The sequence below is a fragment of the Pogoniulus pusillus genome, chromosome 9 (genome assembly GCF_015220805.1).
Source record: "Pogoniulus pusillus isolate bPogPus1 chromosome 9, bPogPus1.pri, whole genome shotgun sequence".
Lineage (NCBI taxonomy): Eukaryota > Metazoa > Chordata > Aves > Piciformes > Lybiidae > Pogoniulus > Pogoniulus pusillus.
Window position 1 is genome coordinate 20880070 of NC_087272.1, and position 21758 is coordinate 20901827.

The 21758-nt window shown below is 38.9% G+C and overlaps 1 protein-coding gene across 5 annotated transcripts in view; it reads left to right on the forward strand.

Annotated features, from left to right (window-relative positions):
* PALLD (palladin, cytoskeletal associated protein) overlaps positions 1-21758 on the forward strand; it is a 143120-nt gene that overhangs the window by 97300 nt on the left and 24062 nt on the right. For 3 of the 5 annotated variants that reach the window (XM_064148805.1, XM_064148801.1, XM_064148803.1), the window contains one exon: positions 11723-12418. In XM_064148805.1, coding sequence (XP_064004875.1) covers positions 11723-12418 — 696 coding nt within the window. The remainder of the gene's footprint in view (positions 1-11722; positions 12419-21758) is intronic. The other 2 variants (XM_064148802.1, XM_064148804.1) reach the window with 1 other exon arrangement.

The window sequence follows — 21758 nt, forward strand, 5'->3', positions numbered from 1 at the left end:
TTGGGTGTGGTAGTGTTGAGACTATGGCTCCTCCCTGGTGTTAAGTCTGCCTAAAAGAATATTCCCTATCAAGAGTAGCTGAGAACATTTGTTAGTTGCTGGTAAATGAAAGCTGTCATGCCATTTAACTGCATCATGCATATGGGAAAAAAATCAATACTTTTAAATGAATAAATTTATAAAGTCTAGTGTGATTGCAAAACAATGTGATAATATTACAAGATCTGCAGCTGACTCATGAGCTACTAAGCTGTGGGCAGGGGAATGAGTTTTCACTAGTGTCATTTTTATCTGCATTACTTAGGATGTGTTGAACTTTTTAAGTGTTTTCTGCTCAAATTCAAGTTACCTATCTTTATTTTAAAGCTTCTAAAGACACTTTCATATGAGAGTCTTCATACATTCTGACATTTAGCGTATAATTTACACACTCTGAACTGCACTCTGGAGGTTTAACTGACTATCTAGGAGGCTGTACTATACTATTCATGTAGGTAAGATGCCAAAGACAAGATGATGAGAACATTTCCCTATGCATCTCCTTTCAACTACAAGAATTAGAGCAACATGACAAGAAACTGAAGTGCTGCAAGGCCAGAACAGAAAGGCTAATTATCTTATAGGCCTGTCACAAATCCAATACTGGTTTACACATCTGGAGCTTGTTTTGAAAATATAAAGCTATTTAATATATAGAAGATTTCAAAATGTTTGGGAGATTCTTTTGCTATTTCCAAGTGTGCAGATCTTTTCTCATTCATTCTGAATGATTCATTAGGGAAGTAGATTATGATGCTAAAAAATCATGAGAAAAAAATTTTGAGTCGACAAAGGGTCGAAAAACATTTCCTGCAATTATGAAGTACGTTAATCAAGTTGGGCCTTTTGCCTTACAGATTCCTCTTAATTTCAAATATCAGATGTCAAACATAAGACACATTTAAACAATACAAAAAACTTTGGATCATGAGATACAGTTTCCAGTATTAGGCTCTTGAGGATAAAAGTTCTCCCCAGCATAGAAGATCAGACATAACTAATCTGTGAAGTATTGCCTGGACAGGGTACAGCAAGAATTATGTGCTATCAGTTCTTGCTTAGTAAAGTTTATTTCCTCATTTTTAAAGCTAAGGCCTGGTGGATTAGTTATTATTTAAGTAACTTTAACATTGAAGTCTTGAAATCCATTTGTCTTGAAATCCTTCAGTCTCTGAAGGTTTATGAACTGACCGAAAAATGGACAGCTTCAAACAATGTTGCCTTTAGGGCGTGAGAATGTAATTAATGTGGTGAGTCTTAAGTGCATGGACTCATTAGAATCTTGGCTTGCAAAGGAGGATGATTATAGGGGAGCAAACTTATTTTCCTCAGAACAAAAATACTAAGCAGCTCAGTCTGCGAACTTGGGTGCTCACTTTCCCTGATACATGGCACAAGTAGTTGGAGACCTTACATGTCTTTGCCTTATTTTGCCCTCTGTGGGGAAAAAAAAAGTAATAGTTAAAAATGCTCTTTGGTGTGTCTGGCTTTTTGACTTTCATTTAATCTTTCCTTTTTCTGCAAAAAAAAAAAAAAATCATATTTTGTATAAGTTGTATAATGGATTAGCTGACATCAAATAATCCAACTGCTTTTGTTATTGTGTAACACTTTTATTCAGTGCTGTGTTTGAGGTTTCTCCCTGCAACAGAAAAAAACAATAGAGGGTTCATTCAACTGAGAAACAGGATCAATGAACTTACTGTGTATGTTTTTTGTGTGACTACCACCTATCTTCACTAACGTGTCCCAGACACACAAGGATCATGTGTGTTCTAACGCCTAGAAGTACACTTCAGTTCACAGTAGAAAGCTGTAGTAGACCAGAGGGTTTTGGGGCAGTCTTTTCCTTTCAAATGAGTGAAGCATACTTTTCTAGAGTAGACAGCAAGTGTACTGAGGTAGAAGGTGAAGCCATGCATTTTGGTATTGCTCACCACAGGCTGCACTCCTGCAGCTCACAAGAGGCAGTGAAAAGAAGACAGTAGTTACAAAGGTCAGTGAGAAATAAAATTGAATACAGAACAGCAATATACCATGAAAGGAATATGACTGAGGAACAGAGGATCATGTGGAACCATTCTGTTTGTACTGGAAGAACCTTGTCACCTACACTGATGCTGACTGTAGACCTACCAATTTTAATATTGTCAAAATCCCTGTCTACCTAAAAGTAGCCTAAAAGTAAAAAATTGCATTTTCCATATGGAACTATAGGTTGTTTATTAAAACACAGCCATAGAAGAATTTTTTTTAATCTCAGACCTTGGAGTCCTGGTGGACAGCAAGTTCTGCTTGTGCCAGTAATAGGCCCCTGTGGCCAAGAGTGCCAGCAGCATCCTGGGGTGCATCAGGAAAAGTGTGTCCAACCAGTCTAGGCAGGTTCTTTTCCCCCCTCTACTCTGCCCTGGTGAGACCACACCTGGAATACTGTGTCCAGTTTTGAGCTCCCCAGTTCAAGAGAGACAGGGACCTGCTAAAGAGAGAGTGCAGTGGAGAGCCATGGTGATGACTGGGGGACTTGAGCATCTCCCTGCAAAGAGAGGCTGAGAAACCTGGGGTTGTTTGGAGAGAAGCCATGGACTAGTTGATTCGATAGGGCTGGGTGATAGGTTGGACTGGATGATCTTGGAGATCTCTTCCAACCTGGTTGATTCTATGATCTTATCAATGTATGCAAATATCTGAGGGGTGGGTGTTAAGTGGATGGGGCCAATGTCTTTAGTGGTCAGCAGCAGTAAGACAAGGAGCAGCAGCCACAAATTGGAACAAAGAAGGTTTTACCTCAACATGAGGAGAATCTTCTCTACAGTGAGAGTGATGGAGCACTGAACAGACTGCTCAAAGAGGTTATGGAGTCTCCTTCTCTGGAGTCTTTCAAAACGCATTCCTGTGCGAAATAGCCTAGGGGGGATCCTGCCTTGGCAGGCAGGTGAGACTCTATGATCTCTGGAGGTCCCTTCGAAACTCGCAAGTTCTGCAATTCAGATACTTGTGAGGTAAAGAATGGCCTGGAGTCCACGTTGTTGTGATACTTGAAGGGAAGGTTTTACATACATATAGTGTTGACTTGAATGTGAAAGATGTGTTTTGTTACTTTTACATCTTACTACCACTTGCAATAATGGAAACAAAGCATGGAATTTTTTTTTTCCTTTTAAAAACATACTGATCTACCAGTAGCTTCCAAGTGGAATCTACATTGTAAGGAAACAGTTTGTGTACAGTTTGTTGGGGCTCTGCAACTTGGAGAAGAGAAAGCTTCAAGCAGACCTTCCAGTATCTGAAGGGGGCCTACAGGAAGGCTGGGGAGGGAATATTTACAAAGTCTTGTAATGACAGGATAAGGAGTAAAGGGTTTAAACTGGAATAGGGGAAATTCAAGCTAGATGTTAGGAAAGGGTTCTTTACAGTGAGAGTGGTGAGACGTTGGAACAGATTGCCTGGGAAGGTTGTGGATGCTCCCTCCCTGGAGGTGGTCAAGAGAAGGTTAGATGAGGCCTTGAACAACCTGTTCTAGTGGGAGGTGTCCCTGCTTATGGCAGGGGATGGAACTAGATGATCTTTGAAGTCCATTCCAACCTAAACCATTCTATGATTCTAAGACAAGCTGATTTTGTCTGGAGGGCTTTGACTGAGTGGCTGAAGGAAGGAGTGTGATTAATTGAATTGTGATGGTCAGCTGCAGGCAATCCAATGGTAAAATCTGTACTGTAACATACAAAATAGTAAAATTGCTGTCTAGGATGGGTGCATGCCTTGTTTCCAAGTATGTAGATGTCGAATAATGTACATATATCCTATTTTTTACTATATTATATGTTGATATGCTGTACACTGAAAGTATTTCAAGACCCCTATAAATAGAGGTTATTTTTTGGCATGTTTGTTTAGTAAGATATATGTTTAACTTCCCAGAATTTGAGGCTTAACATATGTTGGCTTTGTATTTGTGGTACACACACTTATTTTAAAAGACTTAGATTGTGTGGTTTAGCAAGATACAAGATGCTGGTTTGAACATCTACTGTATATGTTAAGCAAGTAGTACACAGAAACAAGAATGGATCTAGAGTGAATAAAAATTCTGTGAAGGCATGATATCTACACTATGAATTTAAGAGTCGGTGAGTTAGGGGTTTTCATTTTACACATTGCACTAGCTTTAGTTTGCTGCTGTGGACTGAAGCTCACTAGTCACTGGAGTTTGTTAACACTTGTTTTCCCTGACAGTCATCACAAGTTCTTGAGGCAGACTGGAGAACAAACAAATGAGAACAGTTGGAGATTTGCTTCAAAAGCACTTTTCTGATCCAGGCTGAAGCACAAATGCAGATGTGTCTGTACTGTCCTCTTAGAAGGAGTGCTGATCTATGTGGTTCTTGTGGCTGGTCACCACACTGGCTACTGTTTTATTTGGGAAAGATGAAACTTGGTCCATTCTCTTGTTTTTCTCTGGCTAAGAAGGTTGACACCTTTCACTAACAGCTAAGCAAGACTCAAAACAGTTTGAGAGAAGGGGCTAGCCATTCAGAATCACTAGCATAATATTTGGCCAGAAAAAATGACAGTTTACCTGTATGACTCCTTTTTTATGTCACTGTATACCACTTAAGGCACGACTTAATTCAGGGAACAAGTTCTTACTGTATAAGTCTCTCACACTTAAGGTTATTTTATATATTAAGTAATAAACAGAACTTGAAGTGATTCATCCTTATGGAATGTATTTTCACTCAAAAATTCAAAAGCAATTAGTTGCTCTGTTGTTCATATGTAGTGTATGATGGTATTCCATTTAAGCTTTTCAGAATAATGCACTGTTCAGTTAAAAGAAGAATTAAATTAACAGCAGTTAAAAAAATGTTAAATTCTCACCATAAAATCACTTCATCTATTTACCAAGGAAATATTTACAACTACGTGTTGCCGTAGCAAGAAGTTAATCTGTGTGTTTCAGAAGTGTGCAGTTTCAGGATAGGTTGTTTCTCAAGGTGATGGATAGGGAATGGGATTAGTTCTGGCCACATCTGTTCAGTCTATTTGGGAACAGAATATATTCTGCATATTTAAAAGCATATTTTGACTGCAGTGACATCTGTGTACCACAAGTGGATGTTGCTTTTGCTCAGTAATTTTGCCAAGAGGTATTCACTTTTTGATTCATGAAAAGCAATGGACAAATTATGGTGAGGTGGAGGATTCAGTCATGGAGAAGGGCTGCAAGTTTACTTACTACTTAGAATTTGCCCGAGATACCTTCATTCTAACCATGTTTATCAGGCAGATGTAAAAAGCAGTAGCTCTGCATATCTAAAGGTGCTTTAGCAAAATTTTGGATAGCATAAATTTTCTTGTCTCTTTTGTGCTTAGGGGAGGTGCTTTTTAAAAACCAAAGTACGTGTCTAGCTACAGAAAGAGTGATAATGCCTTACAAGCTCTGCTTTTATTTTCAAAATTAGTCCAACAAATGAATGGAGGTACACATCTGAAAAGATTGTTCCTGATGCAGAATAGGTCACAGAAGTGTTCATCAGGCAGGTATCACTGAAGTTGATGCAAGTTGCTGACAGGGAAGGGTGTGATAAACCAAGAAGATATCGGCAGTCTGCACAAGCAGATGAAGTTCTATCTCCCGTTATCAGCCAAGGCTACAAAGCTCTTATTGGTCCTTTAAATACAATGGCTAACATGGTATATCTGCTGTACTCTCAAGTGTTTTCATTTTACTAAGATACTCTATTGTGGCTGTTCTTTCTCCAGTGTTGTTGTTTGTTCTCTATTGTGTGCTGCAATTTTCTGTCTGCTTTCTGACAAGCGTAGCCCACAAAGATTCTGCCGGGCACAAACAGACTGAGAATTTGCCAGCGCTTTGCAGAAATATGTATGTACAATGCTGCAACACATAGAAACATTGTTGCAAAGAAAATGAATATAAAAAATAGCTGAAGTGTCCTCAAAGTATTTCCTCTAACCAGCTTTACCTATCAGCTAGCCTTTTCGGGGAGGAAAGTTGAAGCAGTTTGTCCATACCTAAACACACTTAACTGCATCTGGAGCCAGGCAGCTCTGTAAAATTGAGGGTGTAGTTACTTGTTCCCTGTTTCAAGTGCTTGAAAACAACAGCAGGGAAGCAGTGAAAAGCTGTTTTTCTTCAATTAATGCATGAGATGGGCTTCACCAGCGCTTTTAAAAGGCTGAGAGAGTATCTAGGAGGAAAAACACTTCAATAGATCTGAAAATGTCTCTGGATTATACTAATCCCTAATAGGGCAGTAACCCTAGGAAGTTTACAAGACACAGAATACCCACTTAGTCATCCTCATAAGTATCTTTCTTTTCACTGCCATAACTTTCATTGAGATTACTATCCTAGATTGCATGACAAGATTATAGCATCCTGCAGTGGATCAGGCATGAGATATTATTGGTTTAGAATTATATTGGTTGAATCAATATCACAAAAACTTGAATAATGTTATAGTTTTGGGTTTTTTTTTTACTTTCCAGTGGTCTTGAAAACCAAGCTGAAAGATTATTACTGTCTAGTAGTTGCTGTTACTTCCTGGTGTTTCTCCTCTTCCCATGGAAGTTAGTATATGCTGTTGATGGGATCTTTTGTGTGTATAGAAGGACTTCAACAGTATAATATAGAACTACATGGTACTGGGATGATGCTAACGTTGAAAATGAGCAAATATGTTGTCACCTGAAGAATTCCAGACATATGTATTGATTTCATGTAAATAGTAGGTTAGTTGTATTGTTTTCCTCCAACGCCCCCACATCCTTCTCCATAGGAGTGCTCTCAATGCCTTCACTCCCCTGTCTGCATCGATACCACAGCTTGTCTGGAGGGCATCCTGTCTCTCAGGTGTGTCAGCTGTACTGAACAGCTTGATGTCATCTGCAAACTTGATGAGGGTGCACTCAACTCTACTGTCTATTTCCAACATTGGGACCTACATTGCTATTAATGCATTGTTCCAATTTGCCTCTTAATAACTTGCATTTTGTTTCCTTTCTTAGTAAAACCTGTGTAATATTTGAACTTGTTACATCCATCATTGGATATTCTGTGCACTACTTATGTAACACTAATCAAGCCAGACAGATTTTTGACTACCAGACTTAGTTTATAATCTAACTGGGGCAGTGATACAAAGTTGAGCTGTATTGTGTCTTTATGACTTTTGGCAACAATGAACATGCACAAGAGCCCAATTTCCTCCCTTTCTGTACCCAAGCTAAATGCCTTATCTCGCTGGTGCATGTTTTCAAAAATGTCCCTGCAGTGGTATAAAGAGATGAAAAATTGTTCCTGTCTCTAAAGAATTGCTTATGCTCACTGAATACTGGCACTGTCACTACTGTTGGTTTCCTTAATACAGAAATTACCTTGGTGCCTTTGACAGATAATCCAATCATAATGGAAAATGGGCACAGGTACAACTGCCACTTTTAAAAGTAGACAGAAAGGCTTTTAACAGCCAAATTAAAGCAGGATTTCCTTACAAGAGAGTTTGCAAACAATGCAGGTGGTTTATGCTTCTCTTCCTTGTGTGTGAAGTTTCTCAGGTCAAAAATCAAGCTTAGTTTCATAGTGTGTTTATCATAGAGTACTTGTGTTAGCTCTTGCACCATACTGATTTTCTAAAGAGTATATTGTGTTACAATTAAATGGATTATAAACAGTCCTGTATATTAACCTGAAATATGGGAAATGTTGTTTGTCATTCATCTGCATTTTCAAATTGTTAAACTTTGATAGGCAAGTAATACAAATGTTTACAGGTTGCAGCTGATGGAGGTGGTACCTGATTATAGCTCTGTGGTTATTCATCACAAGGACTAAACTGTGGTGAAAACCTGCACTGTCCTTGAAATCTGTTAGTATAGACAAAAATATATCTGAATGTTTTGCAGGGTTGACCCCAAAGTGGTATGGTTTCAGTCCCTCCTGCCGCACACCTCCCACCTTCCCCCCTGCCATTTTTATTTTATCTGGTCATTCCAGTCTTCCATAAATGTGAACTCTTGCAGGATTTAAAACAGTCTGCATTTCCTTTTCGTGATATAAGAGATCACTGAACATTAGGAAACTTAATGCTTGAGTAAATGTGTTTGTATTAACATGGCCTGAAGGCCGTCTGTGTGTTGAATACTTTGCAGTTTCTGTAAAAATTCTTTCCTTGTCATACATGTATTACATTTTTAACAGGTCTAAAAATTAGTAAATATTCCTTCAGTGGATAGAATTACTTCTGTACTGAGTACAGTAGCTACTGGCTTAAGTTGTTGTTGTAGATACTTGCTGACTTCCATGTCAGCATTACCAGAGAAAGCCCATGCTCTTTAGCACTGCGTGATGATGACTGCTTCACTCCTGGTAGAGCTTTGGTATGAATTTGGAACAGTAGTATCAATTTAAAGGCTAGGTCTTCACTGGCAGAAAGATGTCGTGGAGGTGAGTAGCTCTTACCCCCAAAATACAAACGTTGTGAAATATCTAAAGGGTTGTTGTCAAGAGGAAGGACCAGACTCTTTTCAGTGGTTCCCAGCAACAGGACAAGGGGCAATAGGCACAAACTAGAACACAAAAAAGTTACATCTGAACATAAGGAAAAAAATATTTACTTTGAGATTGATGGAGTGCTGGAACAGGCTGCCCAGAGAGGCAATAGAATGTCCTTCGCTGGACATACGAAATACCTGCCTTGGTAGATTCTATGCAGTCTGCTCCAGGTGAACCTGCTTAAGCAGGGGGGTTAGACTAGATAATCTCTGGATGCGCCTTCCAACCCCAACTATTCAGTGATTCTGGGGGGGGGAGAAAAGCCAACAAAACCAACAAACACTCAAGCAGACCTTCTGTGTACTACTAGGCCTGTTTTTCAGTGAGTTGCTGAAATTTCTCAATATTTGCTTTAGCCTAGTTAAGATTTATTTTTTTGATTAATTTGTCTTGCCATTTACTGTGCAAATTTTACTAAAAATTAACTTTTAAACATTCATTCTTACATGGTTATAATGAATTATTTGGTGAAACTGAAAACTGCATGAGAAAATAAGTTTCATTCTCTATTGTTTAAACAAGCCTAATGCATTCTCTGAAAGCCCTTTAAAGCGCTGGGATAAGAAAACACATTTCAGCTAAATGAAAATAGGGTGTAATTACAATTAAACTAATTTTCCCTGAAATCTCATCCAAAAACTGCGCTCCTTTTAATTACCTTGTTTCCCCACTGATGAGGGCAATATGACAGACCAATTTCTCTGCACAAGTTAGACTGCTGTGCTGTCTGAGTGGCACAACAGTGTTATCTTTCAGGGACCTACCTGTCTAGAGCTTCCACTGCTGTCAGTGTAATTGCAAAGGAATGCTTGTGAATTGGTCTTTTTGGTTTGGTGTTTTGTTTTTTTTCCTTCTTTGTAATGACACATCTCTTGGATCCATCTGCTCAAGAAATTAATAAGTATAGTGTGGTATCTAGTGTTAAAAGTGTAACTCTGAAGTGAAGAACATTGCTTTGCAGACAAGGATTGTGCATTACTGCCACTGGAATGAAAATTTGCTCTAAGAAGGTCTCTAAGCTTTTTGCTACATGGACTGATGTGATAATAATTATGTCTGCATGTTGTTTTTCGATCAGACATGCACTTGCTTTATCTCAACCATAGGCTGATCAAAGCTTTGCAAATGTAATTAGTGCTGTCTTGAGCTAATAAACTCTGACTTACCAGCATGTATATTCCTATGGCCTCAAGTCAAGCTTAGTGTGAAAGCATAGCAACCACATATTTTTCTGCCAACCTTTCATAGTCATATGCTGAATCTAGCCTTTACTTCTGCCTGGGCTGGTGCAGCAGCAGCTCAGTGGCAAGCACTGTAGTAGTATCCTTACCGTTGACAGGGCCATAGATGGTCATTTGTGTTATGCTGTTGGCTGGGCACATTGCCATGCAGTTTGGCAATGAAAATAAAAAAGTCCCAAGGCAAGACACTCTGACTTGCTTTCAGCACATGTTGGGTAAACATAGGAGTGTTGGAGACAGCTATGTTTCTTCTATATTCAACACACCTTTTACAATACTAAATTTCTCCCTCCTGTTTTTTTTTTCTCTCTCTGTAATAAATCGGCAAGATATATTTGGAGTGATTATAATGGAAAGTAAATATTATTTGTACATAATTTTAGAGGTATTGGGCAGTAGATTTACAAACAGTCAGCTAAAGATACAGAAATGAGATGGAAGTAGTCATCTTACAGGACTTTGTCTTTCTAATCAGAGGTGACCTGAAGTATTTCTGTCATCAGCCAAGAAAGCTGACTTATGGGAACTAAAATTGTGTTGCTTTAGCCCATTTAGGTAAAGGAGACTTTATGTTTAATGACTGCAACATTTTGATGTTCTTGGTACTAATGTAATTTAAAAGGAAAATGCAGTCTCCTTTTAAGCATTAAAATACATGTTGTTGGTGAGATGACTAATGTTGCTGGAGTTGAACCATCTTTATGACAAAAAAGACAAAAATCACACCGATTTTTCAGTTTTCTGTCCTAAACAAGCTTACTCCTCTTTTTCTTATGTACACAATGACCTATGACCTGAGATCATAAGTGGAATTATTGTCAGAAAAAATTTTCTGGAAAATGTGGATAGATAGAACATTAAAATTCATCTTAGAGTGGAAAATGTGATCATACTACCATTTCTGATGGTGTTGCTATCAACAAAAACATTATTGTGCCAGAATCATTCACTTATATGCCATGCATTAAGCAGACCACTTCTAAAATTTTGTGCTTAAATTACTTAATTGATAAGTGTATAAACAATTACATACTTGTATACCATTAAATATTAATACATTAAATATACAGAAAAGGTATATATGCAAGTGCTGAAACTTTGTGGGCATCTGGAGTGTTGAGATAAAGTTAATATTACCATCTGGAATATGACAATTTTTAAGCAGGTCAATCTGATACATTTTAAGATGATAGACCACACAGTTAATTTTTATCTCAATGCCATTTTCATTGTCTGCTGAGATACGTCCTAGGATTTACACTTAAAAATAAAGTCAATGAAAAAACAAAGTCAAAGTAAAAACATGTGGAAGCTCAGTTCACCATTTCTGTAAGTTACAGAAGTTTCTTGGAAGTCTTCTATGCTCGTATACATGAATGATTCTAACACAGAAGTTGGTCCCTTGTCTACCTCATATTACAAGTATGGTAGTAATTAGGTCTGCCTGATCAGCCCACAAAGACTACAACAGAAATCAGGACGGGAGTTATTGCTGTGTAAATATCTGAGTCTTATTATTGAAACAGCCAGTGAATGAAATAGGCAAGAAACTAAAAGAAACATTTTTATGTCTGTTTTCTGGATGACTCCTTTAAAATATCTCAAGTATCTCCTACTTTATGTGTCTGGACAAGTGGAGGTTCTGTTAACTTCTGTTATACACATAGAGTCCCCCTCTTCTGCTCAAAACTGTGACTTTTGTGGCAGTGTTTTAGCTCTGAACAAAGAGGACAATTCAAGATATGCAAATGTTTTGAATTTTCCCTTCCTTTGGATTTTTCTTCTCTTTATGTCAGTGGAACATTTACCCCCCCCAAACAACACCACATGTCTGATCATCTTTTTTGTCTTTTCTTCCTTCTCACAGGGACCCGATAAAAATACAGCAGCTGCAAAACCAAATTCGTCTGGAGCAAGAAAGTGACCAGTGGTACCGTCACCAAAAGCAGTCTAATCAGCATCATCACTCTCCCTCTTCTCCTTCCTTTCCTCCTCCCCCCTCCTTCCAGGAGCTTGAGTCCAGCCAGTCTGTCACCTCTCCTGTACCAATGAGTATTCTTAACTCTCATACTTCCCCGACCATGCAGTCTTCTGGCTCCTTCAACTATGCTCGCCCTAAGCAGTTCATTGCTGCTCAGAACATCAGTCCTGCTTCAGGTTATGTGACTCCATCTTCAGGATCATCTACGTCCAGCCTGCCTTCCCCTATGTCTCCAACTGCTTCTCAAAAGCAGTTTGGGAGAGTGCCTGTTCCCCCTTTCTCTCAGCAGTTTGTTCCAGAAGGGGAGTACACATGGTCTCCTACTTCTCCATCCCCTCCACCACCTCCTCCACCTGTCTTTAGTCCAACCACGGCATATCCAGTGTGTGATTCCTTTCCACTTCCACCTCCTCCACCCCCTCCACTTCCTTCACTTTCTTCACCTTCCCACAGCATGTCTCCAACTCCCAGATTTCCTAATTCCAGCCAGTCTCCAGCTGCTTTTCTCAGCTCCATGCTGCCTTCCCAGCCACCACCCATCTCTGTCAACGCATTAGGCCTCCCAAAAGGAGTGACGCCTCCGTAAGTATCAGCTAATGAGCTCCTTGAGTTTGACTCTACTGAACATTGTTGCACATGCATAACTTTATACTTTTCTAGACTCCTCTGCTGTTGTTACCTGATGCCTGAGAGGGAGAGATACACAAATTATTTGAAAATGCCTCTGGCTAGAGATGTGATAGAGCTTTCTAATTCTTACAGAATTAAGGTTCTTAAAAAGTCATACACTATAAGAACACAGAATAGGAGAAGCTAGAGCTTTAAATGGAGTTTGAGAGCACAAAAGCACAACAAAAATCTCGGCATGGCCAGAACAGTGGAAAGAGATCCAAGAAAACCCTTCTTATGGCCCAGTTCTCTTAAAGTCAGGTGTTCCTATTATATATTCAGGTAGACAAAAATCAAGTAAAGAGAGAATTGTTCAGAAGTCCCTGTAGCTTTGTGGCACTTAAAATGTAAAGTGTTAAAGTATACATCTGACAACAAAGCAGTCATAACAACGTAGTGACTTTTGGCTAGAGTTTATGTTCTGAGAAAGTTTAGAAAAGGGTTTGGGAGGAGATTTAGAAAAGCAGTGCATAAAACCAAACAGAATCCCTTTGCCTAACAACTCTGCATACTTGTTTTCTGCTTTTGTCTTCTCTAAAGGCCAAAATAGTATTTTGGAGCATGTCAGCTTCCATCATAGATCAGTTTGTCTTTCCACTGGCACTAGTCTCTCATTCCATCCTTAGAGAACAAAGAGACAAGCTGAAGAACAAAAATGAGAATAGCTGTATCCAAGGCTTATTTATAACTTTGTCTGGAAGTTTGTCTAAACATATCTTCAGTATCTAGGTGACTTGCTCAGCTACATACCGTTGCAGTGGGAACTTCTGTTATTTCAGTCCAAAGACACAAAAAGGAAGAGAAGTAAGAAATCAGGCAAATATCAAAGCAATACATCATGTATCTTCTTTAAGAAGTAGTTCCTTATCTTGATTTTCTGTCATACAGAGTCTGGCCATAAAACAGATTTAGAAGAAAAACTAATCAATAGTACAATTTTCATAATAGTTGTGGTTTTCTGTCTTGCTGTGTTCTTGGCACTGGCTGAGTTTCTCTACCGATACTGATAGCAAAGCCTTCCAGAGCCTGCAATTACCCCTGATTTTCTAGAAAAGGCTCTAACACAGCTTTATCCTTCTGGATTGCAACTGGGTTCTCTTTCGACTTTCCTTCTGTATGCTGTGAGTGGGACAGCAGCAGCTCAAGCCTGTCCTGTGTCACTGTTTCCCTGTTATGCTGTGCTCATGCACACATGTTCTCACTTGAGGCATTAGCTGTGTTTTCCCTCAATCCCTTTGATCTTTGGATAGAAACAGACTCTGCAAGGATGCTTTCCCCTTTCTCATGCTCCTCACTTCCCCATGTCCAGAAGCTAGTCTGAATATGCACATGATGGTGTGTCTGTCCCTCCCAGGACAAGGCAGCAGCCTCAGGCACTGGGCTGAGGACAAGGGTTGACCGTTTGGCCTGCATTCCCTCAGGAAACGTAGACCAGATGGGAGCTGGATTGTGTTAACTATACTGAATATGTGTGTGTATATAATTTATGTCTATATACATATGTTGTGTGTATATATATACACACAGCATTTGTCATCTAAGTTATAACATTAAAGCATGGTAAAAGATGTACTGTGTGATTGAAAAAAACCCAACACCCTAACATTATATGTATTTGACGCCAATTTTTCTCTGGTCTCTCCTTTTTCATTTTACAGTGCAGGTTACAAATATCTGATGTGCCTTGATAAGTTGTTCCTCTTTTCCACCATTCTCATACCACTTCTAGTCAATTCTTCCCCTTGCCTACCTTCTCCATGCTGCTTTTTGTCTCTTCTGCTTTGTGCTTTTCTCCCTCACACACCTTCATTTCCTCCTTCTTTTCACTTGTTTGCTTCACCCTCAAAAATTCTCTTTTCTGGAACACAACTGACTTTCTGAGACATTGTCAGTTTTGAGCCACACACAGTGTTCCATAACCTTAGCCTCTAGTTTCACTACGTATTCCGTGATCTCCAACATCCACTGGTAGTAAAGGGTGATACTATTTCCTTGCAGTGTGCTGCAAGGAATGAATTGGAGGATTCAAAGCTGTTTCAGCCAGCTTTGTCTCTGCTTTTTGATCAGTCATGTAGTGGTGATGAGAATAGAGTAGTGAACTAGGCAGAGTTCAAAATACCTTTCATGGATAGAAGGTGCATTTTATACTAGAGATTCTGAATACTGCATTTGAATTGATAGTATTTCCTCTTTACACAATAACTTCATGATTTTAGCATCAGTGGAATTAGACCTATACCTGCTATTGTGTTTAGATACTTAAACATTTTTGTATCAAGTGCCTTTACCAGGTAAAATGCTGTATAAATGGTTTTCCCCACCTTCTTTCAGTGTTTTCATGGTCCCTTTGCCTTGCCTTGTGTGTGCATTTCAGGATTGGTTCATATTTTGAGTTGATGGTCTTTTCATCAGGATTGTTTACTCTCTTGTTGCCCAGGCAAGGGGTACCAATAGCCAGCTATCTGAGAGTAAATAATAAATATTTGGCCTTGTAAGAGTCTCCTATAATTTCAAAACCCCATTGTTTGGCAGAGCAAGAAATGAGCAGTAAATTCTGCAGAACATTTTTACAGGCATAGTTAGGCATCTTGATATACTGTGGAACTTGTTGAATAATAGTTTCGTTTTGCACACTTTTTTTTCCCCCGCTACTATTAGCACAATTACAGATCTACTCCTCATTATTCAGTCATTCTTATTTAGATAGCTTTTGTGGTAGGAGCAGAGTAAAGGTAAAGTAATAAACTTTGCACTTAGAGGCTATTATTTTTGGAAATAGTCAAAGACAGTATCGGTGAAGAACACAATGGTTCTACACAAACCAGGAGAGCTCAGTTCTCAGAGAACCTTCTCTTCGTCATCTTTCTTCAGCCATTTCCTTTCTGAATGTGCATCATCTTTGTTGTACTTAAAAGAGAAATCAGGGTGGTTGTGCCTCTTGTTACATAAAAAGTCAGAAAAAGCATTTTTAATTCTCTCTTCCATCCCTGTACTCTGTCTGTATGTCCAGTACCAGTAAATACCATACTAATATGGCAGATGAAGGTTGACATTTCCACAGCGTTTCTGGGTCCAAAAGCAAGGAAAGTCACGGTGTTATCAAAATTTCCACTTCATAGATTTGGAAACTGCACTGGGGTTTTTGGGGTTTTTGTTTTTTAAACACCACATAGACTTTAAACCTTGCCTGAATCATGGGAATAGGTGCTTGTGAAATGGCTGGATTTTATTTGGACGTTTGGAACATATAAATTAGCTTTGTCTCATTAATATCTACTAATTCACCTTAAAAAAATTAAGCACTTACTTGAAACAATTATGTCGTGTTGAATAAAGTATCTCATCCTTCCTGTAAGCTCTAGACACTTCATAGTGACCAGCCTTATCATAAAACACATGTCCATATCAGCCTTTTTGAAATATGATGAATGCATGGTTGTTCCACTTGAGCTTTGCAGTCCAGGCTGTGTCCCAGATCTAATTAAAGTTGCTCAGAAGTAGAGATTCGGGGTTTAATGTGGAGAGACACAGACAGTAGCCAAAGTAACAGACCTCCTGTATCCCAACAGTCATTGCATCTGAAAGTCTTCATTTTCAAGATGATTTTAGCCAGTTCTTTTCTTAAATGATATTTCTAGATGCTTGATAATGTTGTAAGATGAGAAATGAGCTTATCTGTGAGAATTAGTTTATGTAACCCTGTTGAAAAGAGAGAGAGACTGTTTGTATTGTTGTTCTGCAGCTTTGTTTGGTCTGTAACTTTTTTTTTCCAGAGGATTTAATCCTTTAATTTACTTATTTAATTTAGCAGATCTGAATGCCACAGAAACCTCTGTGAATGTAAAGCCAGGGGTAGTGCTTGACAGTTGTGGACACCTTAAAGAGTAGCATTTCATCAAGTAGAATAAAGGGTATGTTACCTTTCCTCAGTTTAGTGTAGGTTTTCTCTTCAGGTGCTTCTGGGAGTTACCCGTCCTCAAGATTTCAGGACTAAGAGGACTGTGTCAGCCTTTTCTACATTCAAGAGCAGTCAGAGCTTTAGGGATTTCTTCTTGACCATCAGTTCCAGCATAACACTGCTAACCATCAGAAATGCAGAAAACATTAACAGTTACAAAATAGATAACACTTGAAAAATTGATATCCAAGTATGCGGACATCTCTTGAAAAACAAACAGTACTTTCATCTCTGTGGTAAGCAGTGCAGCATAATACAGAGGGGTAACTTGCTGAGGTGGGAAGGAGCTGGGGAATGAAAAACTATAAATTCTTCTTTTAATGAGTAAAAACTTGTGAAGTTAAGCCTAGGAAAAGCAAGGTTTTGGTGGTAGATAGGCAGTTTGTAGGTGAGTAGTAGCTGTGTTATCTAATCATTAAGAAGGTTCAAACTTGTTCAGAAATATGTATAATTCATGCCAGCCTCTGTCCTATGCAGTGCTGAGGCATAATCACTTTCAAAATTATTCAGCTGCAGATTCATAACCTAAGCTTTGGAGGCAGAAATAATTGAACTTTCGTTAACTTCGTTTCATTTAGTGCAAGTCATCCTTAGTCAGGTCTGTGCCTCGGGCATTCCCTTAATTCAGAAGCATGTGATGTTGCCCTACTGAACAGATCTGACTCTGGTCTTCACAGCATCTATGAAAAGATCAGGCCAAGAAAATTTTAATATGCAGCTGCAGCTTAAAACTTGTGTCCTGTTACAGAGCTTTTAGTAACTTTGCTCTTACAGTAAGTGAAAAATGTGTCAAGTGGGCAGGAATTAGCTGTATTTTTGGAAGGCTTTAGTTTTAGAGGAAAAATCTTGTTACTGTTCATTACCTCAGCACCAGAGAATTGATTTGGATTTCTGTGAAACTGAGCCATACTGGCTGCAAACAGGAATTTGTTCTTGGAAGGATAATAACAGCCAGCCTGTTACCCTTGTTTACACTGTGAAAGGTACATAGGAAAAGAGGGAATCATATCCAGCATGCACTCTGTGTAATTAAAGCATGAAAAGTACTGCTGGTTTGGCCTTCTTTCTAAACAAACAGTAGGGCAAAGATTCAAAACTAAGGAGAGCCAAGGCAAGGCTGCAAAAATCTTTGCTGTGCAAATTCTGTGTGAATTAAGATGACTGAGTTTTGGCCATTTCATTGCACCCTTTCTGACCCTTTCTCTGTATTGAGGCCCTCAGTGACTTGTGTGATAGATCCTTAGAGTCTGTGAACTGTAGCCTGGTTCTGAAAGGCTGATACTTTCTTTGCATATTCGTGGTGGTGTGCTTGAGACTAATGGTGAGCCTATCTCGAATTATACCTTCCCCAGCTATCTCCTTCTGCCTTAATACTCAAAACACATTCTGAAAATTGCAACAAGCAAAGAATGAACATACAAATACACAAATGAATTGGCAGAATGTTGCCTTTGATATTATCCCTGAGAAAAGACAGAAAGAAAACCAATGATTTGCTAAGGAAAACACAAATCTTGGGAACTTAATGCATCCAGAGAAGGGCATGCAAGAATGGTAAAAAATACTTGCAAAACCAGTTGAAGAACGTTTGCTGCCAGGCTACCTTGACATGTAAACCATCTTTCAAGCTTAATAGAGCTGTGCTTCAGATGATGGATTTGCCAGAGGCCTGTAGCCATTTTGAAATTCATCTCATGAAAGTATGTCTTAAGAGCTATCTGGCTATGGGGCTATGTATGTCTACATACACTTGTATGCATATTTCAAAGTGTGTAAATGTAGAGAAAGAAAATATAAAGGGGGGGGGGGGAGGGAAATAGAGCATCTGCAGGAAGAATTACATTTCCCAGTGCACTTCCTTCTTTTTGAGTTTAAAATAGTTCTGAGAGGTTTTCTAAAGGCATGTGAGGAAATTTTGACTGAAACACATTTTTATACTTGCCTTGGTTACCTGACCACTCCCCTAATTAAATACTTGCTTGTAAGTGCATATGAAGAGAATCTATTTTGGGGCAAGTTGCTTTGACCAGGTCTGAGATGACACTTCCACACCAACTGTGCAAAGCACAGGATGTTCTGGTGCATAATGAGAGATCTATGAGGTTGTTAGGGCATCTGCTTCTCCTGCTAGAGGCTGCCAGGGATCCCCAAGACATTGCTGAAATACTTGAATGCCTTGCTCTTAAATGTAATTCCTTAGCTTCCCTACGTGACTTGTTCCAGTGTCACTGTTAACCATCACTATTGGAGGGTGGAGAAAGGAGAGCTTTACATGGTTTCTGCCTAATCTAGCCCTGTTGTTTCACAAGTTCTTGTCCACGTGTACTTTGTAGACATGGAGAATCATTGAATGCCAGCTGTTTTTGTGGCTTCTGTTTGATTCACTGTTTGACTAAATGAACAAGATACTTTTTGTGTGTGTATGTGTGACATAGATTGTCACAAAATCTGTGCTTTTAAAACCATCTGGTAGTTTTAGTGCTCTAAAGCCTCCTAATTTGCTGTGTTTTTCTTGAAGTGTCATAGTAAAATTAGAGTTAGTGTCCAACAGCAAGGGATAAAGGAAAACAATGAAGTTTCATGTCTTAGGCTAATATGCCCCAGAACCGTATTTCTTTTCCTTTTGAAATAATACTGTTATTGTCCAGATTTCAATCTCACAAATTCTTGAGCAGTGCTTAATGCATTGTTACTAATTCTGCATTTGTACTGCTGTGATGCTTTGAACACTATTCCTGAGTTTCCTCATCATGAGACCAGCTCTAGGCTAATGATCAAGATTAATGGCAGTTATTACCTGCAAGAGAGTTACAGCCTCTGCAGGCTCAGTGTTATCAGCCATTTTGAGAAATGTGTTTTTTATATTTCACTATTCCAAATGTTAAGCTTGAAATACTTAGTATTGATCTTGATATACAGAGACCTTTAAAAGAACTCATTGTTCTATATTCTCCTAGTCTGACAGGGGAAAAAATAACTGCCACTCTCTGAATAGCTTTTTCAGACAGTTATGCAGCCCTGTAATAGAAATTTCAGACAGACTCTGTTTCCCTAATTTACTAGGGAATTTACTGCAGCTCCTGAAGGCTTACTCAGAAGCCATAAACTGAAGTGTATCAAAGCTACTTATTTTTGTCTATCTGCATAACCTGAGAGAAGGAGATAGAAAGTTTGATATGGTTGACTTTTCACTTCCTCATTATCCTTCGTTGTTCTGAAATAGACTATAATATTGTTTTCTCACATTTAGTGTGGACACTGAGCTTACTGACCTATAATTCTCTTGGTACTCTTTTGCCTTTTATAAATGAGTGTCTTTGCTTTAGGGTGCTTGTTTTCAGAAATGATTGATGATGCTTCATAAAATGCTTTAATTTGTAACTTGAGTTCCACTGCAGAGCACCTAGCCCACCTCCCTCCTCATGCGTTGGTACTCCAGAGCACCTAGCCCACCTCCCTCCTCATGCATTGGTACTCCAGAGCACCTAGCCCACCTCCCTCCTCATGCATTGGTACTCCAGAGCACCTAGCCCACCTCCCTCCTCATCATTGGCATGACTTTCTTGAGCAAACCGTGCGGTTTACCTTTACAACCTACTGAGTGTCAAGCATAAAAAGGCCTTCACTTCTAATCTTTTTTTATTGTTCAGGTATGAAAGTTGTAAGAATGTGAAGTGAAAACTATTTCTTAATGTTTGGAATTTTCAAGGTAGGATGCATGGCTCTATTAAAAGCTGGCACAGGACTTCTTCAGGGTGAAGAAGCCAACTTGGAAATTTGCTGCCTTGAAGTTGGCTGGATTTATTTCTTTAATTTGGAGCATGGGAGGTGTCTTTTATCCAAAAAGTCACAAAATTCATCTCTGTGACACTGCTGGGCTGAGTGTGGTAAGATGCTGGAAGGGGCAGACTGTAAGGAGAGAGACAGATGTCACCTTTCCACTAGCCTTCCAGCAGCTGACCCAGCCTTCTTGAGGGACAGTACCTTCTGGTCTCCATTTCCTACCCTGTCTTGCCCATTTTCATTCTGTATCTTCCCTTTCCACTGCTGTCCCCATGTTTTCTGAGTTACTGAAGCACCTCCTTTGAAAAGACCTTACCTCCTCTCTTGGCGTTCTCTCTAGTTGGGATAATTTTCCTAACTTCTTCCCTCTTCTTTGTTATTTGTGACTGAGATCTCCAGCCAATGGCAGAATATTTCTTGGGTGATGGATGTTGTTCTCTGGTTCTTCGCTGTGTTGGGCAAATGTCTATTCTAATTCTGCTGTCATTTAATGTGAAAACACAATTCTTTTTACAAGAACTTGACAATTTTCCCATTTTAGTGGCAGAATATGAAATGTTCTAGGAATTTAGACAGAAATGTTTCCAGTTATTGTCTTCTCCATCTATTTACTTAATTAGTTTTTAATTTTTCACAGCATATGCAGTTGTTTTATTTTAACTCATAAGTTACCACTGAAAACAGTTGCTGAAGAATGAAGTTTCTCTAAGCATGTTACAGAAATATAATACCAAACAATATCCAACAAAATTTGTTATGTCCATATGATTCTTGTTTATCATTGTGACTAAGTTAGATATTGGAAAAGTTTACCCCTTACAGGCCAGTCTGATTGTTTGTTTTTTTTCCTGCATCTGTCTTCTGAGTTTATTTTTTTTCCATATTTTAAATAATTCACTCCCATGCAATGGGCTGAGCCCTGATTCATTGATGAAGTTTAGAAAAACCACCAACACACAAGTATTAAAACAGTATTTGTGTGACTTAATGGGGAAATAGGGTCTGTTACATGTTCAAAATGCTGGTAGCAATGGTGCTTTCTTGACAGCTGTGTGAGAAGTGATATCCAGTAGAAACCACCATTGCTGGGCACTTCTGACAAAAGAGCCTTTATAACATAACTGAAGAGTGTCAAGTATTAGCCAGAAAGGAATCGGGGTTGGGGGGGGGGGGATCCTGTGCCATTCCAGAAAATGGGAGTGAGATATCCCAGAAGTGTAATCATAAGTCATAGCTTGGTATGAGGAATGTCTTAGCCATGTGGATGCAAACTGCTACATGGCTGCTATGCCACTGTGAAACCACCCTGCTGCTGGAAACTGCTTTAGAGGGATGCTTTTTCTTTTTGCCAGCATGAATGGCTCTTCTTTTAGAAACAACATTTACATATTGTCTTCAGGTATGTGTTCACAGAGATATGAAGAATAAACATGAAGTTATGCTTTGGGTATTGCAGAGACGTAACAAGGAACTAGTTAATAAATAATAAAGGAAATTAATAATTAACTGCCA